The following is a 10,816-nucleotide window of genomic DNA, read 5'->3' on the forward strand; positions in this document are numbered from 1 at the left end:
TTTAAAGAGTTCAAGAACAAGGTAGAAAGTGAGCTCAATACTAAGATTCGATGCTTACGTACAGATAATGGAGGAGAATATTTATCAACCGAGTTCAATATCTATCTTGAGAAGCACAAGATCAGAAGGCAATTAACTTGCCCTAATACTCCACAACAGAATGGAGTGGCTGAACGTAAGAATCGTCATCTTGCTGAAACCTGTCGAAGTATGCTTCATGGTAAGAATGTACCAGGAAGATTTTGGGCCGAATGTATGAGGACGGCTTCATACGTGATTAACAGACTCCCACAAACAAAGTTGGGATATATTTCACCATATGAAAGATTATGGAAGATCAAGCCAACCGTCAATCATCTCAAGGTTTTTGGATGTGTATGCTATGTCTTCGTGCCAGATCATCTAAGAAGCAAATTTGATAAAAAAAGCAATTCGGTGCATTTTTGTCGGTTATGATGAATCAAGAAAAGGATGGAGATGTTGTGATCCAAATACCGGAAAGTGTCATACTTCAAGAAATGTGGTTTTTGATGAAGCTTCTTCATGGTGGTCACCTCAAAAGATAGATGTGACGATCGCTCCAAATCCATATGGACGAACACGTCATTCATTGATTTCATTGCGAGGTATTTGACCTCTATATGATACGTTTTGTAAACATTGCATTCTTTTGAAAAGGCACACCATAAATGAATATTTAAATCAAAGGTTTTCGACATCTGATGATTTTTTACATATAGACAATCACCATAAATAATAGTTTACAACAGTATTTCCGTTGACAATGCAGTCAAAATAAGATACATGGTGATGATTTGGTGAATGCAACGTCTCCTTGAAAAATATGTCATGTAAGACTCCATGCACATAGCTTGTTTAACATCTAAGCAAACAGCGGAAGACTTCTAGAAAACCTGAGAATAAACATGCTAACAAGTGTCAACACAAAGGTTGGTGAGTTCATAGTTTTATTGTTTCATATAATCTGTATATAAAGGTGGATCACAAGATTTCAGTTGTTTCATCCAGAAACGTTTATCAAAATATTCTACAAGATTGAGCACCCTGGTAACTAAGCTTTAACGTTATAATATAATTTGTACCCTTTGTATAATCATCTTAATAATACACGCAAACCAACGTGTACGTTTCTCAAATAGCATACGTCCGTTAAAAGGCTAGCGCTCTAGCTCGGACGGGGATGTCAAGCCCTATGGATCCATATACTACTACCTGCGCCCACCAGTTCTTATAACTGGCAGTTACTAGTTACCAAAGCTAAGGGATTTTCGGTTCAAACTCAGTGTAGAATTTAGTATGTACTTGTATCCTTTGCGTTTAAAATAAAGTGCATGTATTCTCAGCCCAAAAATGTATTGCAAAAGCAATTAAAAATGGATCAATGAAACTCACGCATATAAATATTGTATATCGGTTAACAAAGCATTTGCATGTATTCTCAGTCCAAAAATGTAGAGAGTAAAAGGGATCTTATGAAACTCACCTTAGCAGCGTATAAAGTCGTTCACCAAAATGTGATCGAAACTCGGATTACCAAATAACCGTAGATCTCAACGTATCAGTATTGAGATTCAATATTGTAGAAAAGTACGTAGACGTAACGGAGATGATAAACACTAGGTTTGATTCATAAATATACCCCCCGAACATTACCCATAACCTCCTTGGCAATAACCCATAATTTCCTTAGCTCTAGCTTGCTTGTAAATTTATTTTAAAAGTGACACGCTCATAACCTCGTCGTAGTATTTTATGTATAATACTAATAATATTACTAATAATAATTAGATTAATAATAATATTAATCTTAATAATAATAATATAATAATAATAATAATAATAATAATAATAATAATAATAATATTAAATAAAATAAATAAATATCTACGGAGTAATTAAAATAAGATCAGAAACAGAAATGATCGGGTATTTATAGTTGTGGCCTGTCCCTGGTGTCCATGCGATCACATGGCTGGGAAGGCTATATCCCATGCGATCGCATGGGCCGGCTGTCCAGCACACAATCCTTTTGTTTTCTTGCTTGTCGACATATTTTAATATTAATATAATTTATATAATTAATTATATATTATATTAAATTCATGTGCATAGTTGATTTGTAATTTTTGTCCCGAAAAGTCGTACGTCGTCACTCGACTTATGTCCCGGTTCCGGTTTTTCGAACGCCCTTTCGTACGCTGAGAAAACTAGTTCTTTTCGTTTCGTGACTCTTACCTTTGTCAAAATATAGTCTTAAATCATCCATAAACTATACCACTGTAACAAAGTTACTGTAGCAATTCACTGTAGCAAAGTCAATTTTTACTGTAGCAATTTCATTGTAGCAAATAGTGATTTTCGAAAACACTGTAGCATTTTGGGTACTGTAGCAATTTGAAAATACTGTAGTAAATTAGTGTTTTACTGGTTCATCTTAAACGCTTTAGTTAACTTATCTAAATATCAATCGAATCAATAAACGAATATCGTTTACTAAATAACTTGAAATTATATATATGTATATATCTTTTTAATATACATAAATCAATTTTTAAATACACATTGGAAGTTATTTATAAATAAATTTTAATAATAAATATTTCAACTTATCATATATATTCAAATAGATATTTAAACCAATAAGTTTAATGTACGATATCAAATAATTAATACATTGTTACCTTTTCAAGTTATAGTATATATGTATCTATTTACATATAATTGTTCGCGAATCGTCGAAAATAACCGAAGGGTATTTAAATATATAAAAGTAGTTCAAAAATTTTGAGATTTAGTTTTACAGACTTTGCTTATCGTGTCGGAAATGTTAATCATACAAAGATTAAGTTTAAATTTGGTCAGAAATTTCCGGGTCATCACAATAGAGCTTCCAGAATCTCATGGATTAGAAGAAGTTCCAGAAGAGAAAGAAGAACATAAAGAGCACATATCGGATCCAATTAAAGAAGGAGATGGATCGTACTATAAGGAAACAAGTCCATGGAAAACTGGGGTACATCAATCTACATCCGAAGAGGTTCGTCCAAGCCAAATGGATGCCGAGGAGCATGTGCCAGAATTACGGAGATCAACAAGGCCAAGGCAACCTAATCCGAGGTATGCCAATGCTGCTCATGTGGATGAATCAATACCTATTGAGCCTTCCACTTATGAAGAAGCAGCACAAAGTCAAGAATGGCAGAAAGCGATGGAAGAAGAAATTAATGCACTAAAAGAAAACCAGACATGGAGTTTAGTTCCAAAGCCAAAAGATGTAAAACCAATATCTTGTAAATGGGTTTACAAGGTGAAGACTCGATCAGATGGCTCCATTGAAAGGTATAAAGTTCGACTTATTGCTAGAGGTTTTTCTCAACAATATGGGCTGGATTATGAAGAAACGTTTAGTCCAGTGGCGAAGATCACAACAATTCGAGCTCTACTAGCTTTAGCCGCTAGCAAATCTTGGAAGTTGTGGCAGATGGATGTCAAGAACGCTTTCTTACATGGAGAACTTGACAAAGAAATTTATATGGAGCAACCAAGAGGCTTTGAGAACAAGTCCCATCCTGACCATGTCTGTAAATTAAAGAAAGCACTATACGGCTTGAAGCAGGCTCCAAGAGCTTGGTACGGGAAGATTGGCGAGTTCTTAGTACAAAGTGGTTTTACAGTTGCTCTTTCAGATTCTAGTTTATTTGTGAAACAAAATCAAGGAAAACTAGCCATAGTGCTAGTATATGTGGATGACTTAATCATCACAGGAGATCACTATGAGGAGATCCAAAGAACAAGAGAGAATCTGTCTATTAGTTTTCATATGAAGGAGCTTGGAGAACTCAAACATTTTCTTGGACTCGAAATAGAGCAGAAAAGAGAAGGATTATTTCTGGGACAACAGAAATATGCGCGAGATCTTTTACAAAAGTACGGAATGCTTAATTGCAAACCTATCTCAACTCCGATGGATCCGAATACAAAACTACGAGCTGATGAAGGAAAAAGTCTTCAAGATGTTACCATGTATCGAAAGATGGTCGGAAGTCTTATTTATCTCACACTAAGCCGGCCAGATATATCTTATGCAGTTGGAGTGGTTAGTCGATACATGAGCAATCCGAAGAAGCCTCACCTTGATGTTGTACGACGCATCTTAAGGTATGTTAAAGGCACTATTAACTTTGGCATTTTATATAAGAGAACAAAAGAATGTCGGGTGACTGGATATTGTGACGCTGATTATGCTGGAGACTATGATACACGACGGTCAACAACGGGATACATGTTTAGTTTTGGATCAGGAGTAATATCATGGTGCAGCAAGAGACAACCAACAGTATCCTTATCAAGCACTGAAGAAGAATATCGGTCGGCAGCATCAGCAACGCAAGAAATTACTTGGTTGAAACAACTAATGGAGGATCTACATCAATCAGCAGATTATCAAGTAAAGCTTTTCTGCGATAACCTATCAGCTATACGTCTAGCAGAAAATCCAGTCTTTCATGCGAGAACAAAACATATAGAAGTGCACTATCACTATGTTCGCGAAAAGGTTCTTGAAGGGGAGATCAAGATGGTGCCAACAAAGACAGATGAACAGGTTGCAGATATATTCACCAAGAGCCTAAGTAAACCGAAGTTTACAAAATTCAGAGAAGCACTTGAAATGGTCTGCAAGACATCGTTGGAAGAAAATTTGCATTGAGGGGGAGTGTTAAAATACAATGCAAATTTAGAATAATATGGAATTAGTTAATGTATATGGGTAAAATATCTAGATATTAATATGTATATGAAAAATATCTAGATATTAAAATGTAAGGAAAAATCTAGATATTTATGTGTGTAAGAAATATCTAGATATTTATATGTATAAAAATATCTAGATATTTATATATATCCATGGAAATATCTAGTTTCTAGAAACTTCCATGGAGTAGTATAAATATAGGTGGGTGTTTCATTTGTGTAAGGTGTGAAAGTTGTGAGAGTGAAATAAGAAGTGAGTTGTGAAGAAGAGAAGAAGAGTGTGAGTTAGCGAAAGTAGAGAAGAGAAAGCTTGTAAGTAATATTGTAATTGTAATTTAATATAAGTGTTTTTATTAAGTTTCCCGATCAAGCCTTAGTTTGTGTTTAAGTTCTTAGTGCACTTTTGTTGTTCTTATTATATGGTCGGCTCTGCCGCCTAAGTAATACATGGTCGGTTATACCGCCTAAAGATATATGGTCGACACTGTCGCCTAAGTACATTGTGCACTAAGGATTTATAAAATTAAATGCTAAACAACGTCAAAGTGTTGGTGTAGTGAGTCTTATATAGTCTAGATCCTCTATAGTGGGTGTGTTGGGCTCGTCGAAGCTTCCAACACTTTTCATCTTTCTTTGAAAGGTTCATGTATTTATTTGATTTCCTTGTTTGGAGAATAGATGAAGAATTTTTTTATACAACCAATGGTTTTTAGTCTAACAATACTAATGAATCTGTGTGTTGACAATCGATTTTGTTTCACTTGACCTACCCCAGCTTTTTTTTTTTTTTTTTTTTTTTTTCTGGATTTTGTTTCACTTGACCTATCACAGCTTTTTTGCCTGGATAAAAAGTATCGCAGCTTTTCAAAGGTTTCTTGACAAAAGGCGACCACTCCGAGCGCTCTTATGATGTAAGTTGGCCAATTCTAATATCAAACCATAAGGCCAAATCATGCCAACCAGATCGGCCGGTTCATTTGCTTTGAGACATGAACCATCAAACCAACATACAACAATCACAAAAACAACTTATCTACTGAACAAAAGAATATGGCTGATAAAATCTGGTTAAATTAAAATAATGGCCACAGCCATTTAGATCATACACAAGTATGTGTTCTCCAAATCAAACCAAACAAAACAAACAACATTTAGCATAGCTACTAACGAGTCAAAAAAATAAAATAACCTTCCATGATTACACTACAAATGGAGAAATTGTACATTACTTAGAGGTAATATACCCAGACCATGGATAATTCATCCGTCTGGGACGAAAAATGAGTTGGAGACATGTGAAACGTTTAAGTGACGTTTGGTTTGTAGTCGGGAATCAGCAAGGATACATGTTTGATAATAGGAATTGGAACAGTTAAGGACTTGTAAACAAAACCCTTTAGTCACATTCTTGAACCAAACAACCCCTTAGACCAAACATGGACTAACCCTAGCCTATTACCAGTATAGATCTCGTTACGCTCTTCATCATAAAAAAGGGCAGTTATATCCTCTAGGGCTTCTGAAACGGTGCTTGTAATCCTTCTACCTTGTATTCGCTGCTTTGAATTACACCTGCATCTTTTAACACTACTACTATTACTAGTTTTGTTCATCCCGCTGCAAATGCAATCATCTACTAATGCACCATTCATCGCTTTTACTTTAGCAAGACACTTTCCTGTCAGAATATTGCTGATATTAATAGAACCTGCAACTGCATCAATAAACCAAATGTGGTTTCAACTGTTGTGTCTTATCAATTTCAGGTTTTACATATGGTTGCTTGCAGCTATAACAAAAAGTAGATGTCAAAAATGGCATGTAAAAAGAAAATCAGTTATTTATTACCATTTCCTTCATTAGAAGATTCATCTGAATCAGCTTTGCAATATGAAATGATAACATCTTGATCACTAGTGATGTATATATTGTTAGTGTTGCAATCTGGATGCCACAATAAATGATCTTCAAATGAAGTCACGAGTTCCCCTCGAAAGTTCCATACAGCAACTGTTCTGTTCCTGAATGTTAAAAAAAGCTGGTTCTCGTATAGAAATATGAAGGCAGATGGTGTTATAAATTCTGTCCTGCTAACCTCTGTTAGCTCCGAATTGCGTACCTACATATATATATAAAAAAACGTGTACGGGTCAAACATGGTATAGATTTACATTACTTCAATACTTGTCAAACTTTCACTATAGAAAAACGTAGGTCTAATGCACTAATAGTACACTTGGGAGGACTCTTAATCTTTTCTACCAATCTGACCCATTTAAGCTTATCTTCTTATGTTATATATTTAACCCGTTAAAGATAAAATAATAAACCAAATCAACCTAATTCCAGGTAAACGGCGCAAAAATGACATTTTTATCTCAAATGTGAACAAATGAAGGAATAAAAAGGAGGCTTACATCTAGAATCTGAAGATTCACATCCTCTTGCTTAACAAGAAGCTTTTCGTTGAACTGTTCAATGAAATCGATTTTCTTATTCCGATGAAGAAGATGGTTAAATGTATTCAAAACAGTCCCATCTTCAATAGACAGAATCTTGAGAGGAACGTGACCACTAGCTCTATTGAATATTAGCAACATGATGCCAGGGCTGTTTTGAGATATGATAAACAAACATCTCAGCGTCTACATAAACAACAGTACTTTTGGTAACATATAAACACCATTAATCTATTTGCAACATCAAGAGAATTACCTGATTTTGATTTCTTGAACATTTTTATCTGATATGGAGTATAGCATCATGTAGTTTTTCAAATCAAATACCTTGTAAACACTGGCATAGATAACAAAAACAAAGATTGAAGTCAGCAACATGAAATCACAAGATTGATAATACAATGATCATATGGGTTAAAAATACCTATCTTGTGCAGAAAATGTGATTACTTTTCCATTAACATCATCAAACTCCACAAAACCAGGCCACTTTAAAGACTCTGACTCAAAAAGAGCAAATCCTGCATCTGGTTTACCTCTCCTTATGTATCTGACACCATTCACGCGCGCGCGCGCACACACACACACACAAATAAATTAGAAACATATCTTTAATAAAGCTAACAATCTAACATATCATTAGCAGATGAATGGTAAGTTTTCACATACTCAATCCCAGTTGTTCTACATTTTAAAGAGCTAAAACTGTCAGATGCATAGACTGAAACCGTAATGAGAGAGTCATTATTCTTGTTGTAAAACAAGCTTCTTATAACTTCATCAGGGCTAACATTCAGAAAACATATCCTCTCGTTGGTCTCTGAATATAATAAACAACATGTCAAACAAACCACACCATCATTAACAACACAATTCAAGTAGTCATTAGTTCGTCTTCCTAGTTATACCTCGACTAAATGCAGCACATATTCCAGATTGTGCAAGAGCAAAAACTATATCGCGAGCAGCAACAATCTCAACAACTTTCGACCTCTTCTTAAGAAATGGCAATACCATAGCACAGTGTCCCTTTGGATCATGGGTATCATATTCCTCCTGATGATCGAAACCATTCATCGTATTAAAGGTTATGAAACAAAACACTTAGTTTTCAATGAAAACTTAATATTAAACCAATTAAATTATCAGCAACAATATATACCATACCCATAACGTATTAAAATTCAAGAAAGCCATAACCAATTGATGACCATCAGCAGTTGCATATATGTTAACAGACTTTAAGATGAAGAAGTAATATTTTCTAAAGAGAAAACTATAAAATAAGACAAAAACTCACTGACTCATGTGCCCTACCACCCTCAAGTCCCAAACTCAGCTACTACTTGGTGGAAATAGGCTCAAACAAAGGTCAAGTGATCATAAATAACACAACGCTTATACTTTAGCGTATCATTGAAAACCTTATCAAACCCAAATATATCAGTTAATAATATCTATTCTAGCTACAAACAAACTAGACATGAATTCTAAGTCAACTTTTGATTATCCTATGCAAATTAAAATCAAACAAACTGAAACAAAGAAGAAAACGAAAACAAATATATATGCATAAAAAACAAAAACCTGTAAGCGTATGTTTCTAAATCTCTCTTGAGCATCACACATACTAAAAGAACGATCTCTCTTTGAACAAATCTCTATCCTTTGAAGCTTTCTTCTCTTTAAGGAAAGAGAAGGAATGATAGGTAACAGAGCATGAAGATCCTTGCGTGTTTAGAGCATGAAGATGAAGATGAGAGTTGAGAGCCTGAGGTTAACAAACCGTATAGATTATCTCAAAAGATTTATGGATTTGATGAGCGTAAAAGAAGATGCAGAAGCTGCTTTAGAGAGTATTAGGTTAGGAGTGAAATTGAAAGCAGAGTTGAAGAAAAAGTGGATGAGACAATAGGTATGGTTAGACAGTAATATGTATGGTTGGAGATGTTTGATATGTTTTTACAGCGATGGAAGTATATTCAAATCTCTACGCTACCTTTGATTGGAGTGAAGTATAATTTTTTCATTTCATTAAAAGGTCATGAAAAAGAAACACGTAAATGTAAATGATCAAAAAGCTCAAAGAAAACATGGGTAGTGGCTCCAACTAATCAAAAATCATCATTTCCTTTGCTTAATAGATAGTGTATAATGTCAACTACTTATTTATCTATTAGTGTAAATAGAAAATTAAATGAAATTCTTATTCTTATTCTTATTATAACAACTAGCAAAAATCGAACCGCGCGTTGCTGTTGTATTTAGATATAAGTTGGTAGATACTTAATAGACTTAATGAGCTACATGTTTTTAGTGTCTTTTATGAAGCTAAGATCGAGGTAGAACCGAGGGGAGAAATTAGGGAAAAAAATGGGGCGGTAATGTCTAACTTGGCAGGTGCTCTCGACATCCACATGGTTAGCGTTTCTAAAAGGCGTCTATTTTGAGTATAGTTAGTTGCGTTGTGTGGGTAAAATTATTTAGAGTTTAATGGTCATGACAGTGAAAAATAGCTCGAAGCGAATAGGAAGTGTATATGTATAAAAGTTAAGGAAAAATGGTTAGTTTTTTAAAAAATCGCCCGTTTCGATCGCCGTGAGTTGCGTTGTGTTCGTAAAACTATTTCGGATTTAACGATGAAGTTGGGGGAAAATAACTCGCGGCGGATAGAAAGATAAGCTTCGTTAAAAGTTTAGGTGAGTTGTTAGATTAAATTAAAATCAGAAAATTGAATTTTCAATTTGCACCCCTAAATGGAGGGGTAAGTGTGTAAATTGTATTAAAGTTTTGGGGGGGGGGGGGCAAAATGTAAGTTTTTTTTTCTTCCCCTTGTTGTCGTTTGCCATACCAAAAAACCCATGGCTATTAGTATATATGGCTATTAGTATATATAGGTAATAGGTAATAGGTAATAACAATAACATAACAATAACAATAATAACTAGAGAGTAGAGAAGGAACTCCAAAACTTAAATAATTTCATTGAGAGCTCTCTGATTCGTTCAAAGAAGGTCCACCAATAATTACCAACGAGGATTAAGACCCGCGCTTCGCTGCGGAGTGATTTTAATTGGTTAACGGTTGATTTATTAAACGTCCAGTAAAAGACGGTTAATGGTCGGTCAAAGAAACATTTAAAAAATAAAGGAATGAAAGAAAGAAGTTAAAAAAGTGTAAAAGAAAATTGGCAAAAAAGTTTTTAAAAAAACTTGTTTTACCGAATTACTCCCGAAAATGAAGGTATATTGTGATGACCCGTCCAAATTCATTTGGACGAATACATCATTCATCAATTTCACAGTGAGGTACTGACCTCTACATGATACGTTTTGTAAACATTTTTCATTTTTTTGAAAAGGCACACATAAATGAATATCAAATTCCAAGGTTTTTGACTTTTGATGATTTCTACATATAGACAATCATCGTAAATAATAGTTTACAATACTACATCCGTTGACAATTGATGTGCGTAGAGGTGTATACGAAATAGCTTATATTTTACTACGAAATACTATTAAATACGATAAAATTTTACACAAGTTATTTATTTATTTATAGAATGGATATACCTAAACCTT

At 34.4% G+C, this 10,816-nt stretch overlaps 1 protein-coding gene across 1 annotated transcript; it reads right to left on the reverse strand.

The window, feature by feature from the left end:
* Nucleotides 1-6,069: 6,069 nt before the first annotated feature.
* On the reverse strand, nt 6,070-8,966 carry LOC139869150 (uncharacterized; the record flags this gene model as incomplete). Its single annotated transcript, XM_071857471.1, has 8 exons — nt 6,070-6,487; nt 6,622-6,892; nt 7,191-7,383; nt 7,489-7,569; nt 7,657-7,782; nt 7,902-8,052; nt 8,141-8,288; nt 8,820-8,966. Coding segments are annotated over 8 exons (1,431 nt in total), but the record flags the coding sequence as incomplete, so codon positions are not given.
* Between the last annotated feature and the right edge of the window lie 1,850 nt (nt 8,967-10,816).

This window comes from Rutidosis leptorrhynchoides, chromosome 9, assembly GCF_046630445.1.
Source record: "Rutidosis leptorrhynchoides isolate AG116_Rl617_1_P2 chromosome 9, CSIRO_AGI_Rlap_v1, whole genome shotgun sequence".
Taxonomy (NCBI): domain Eukaryota; kingdom Viridiplantae; phylum Streptophyta; class Magnoliopsida; order Asterales; family Asteraceae; genus Rutidosis; species Rutidosis leptorrhynchoides.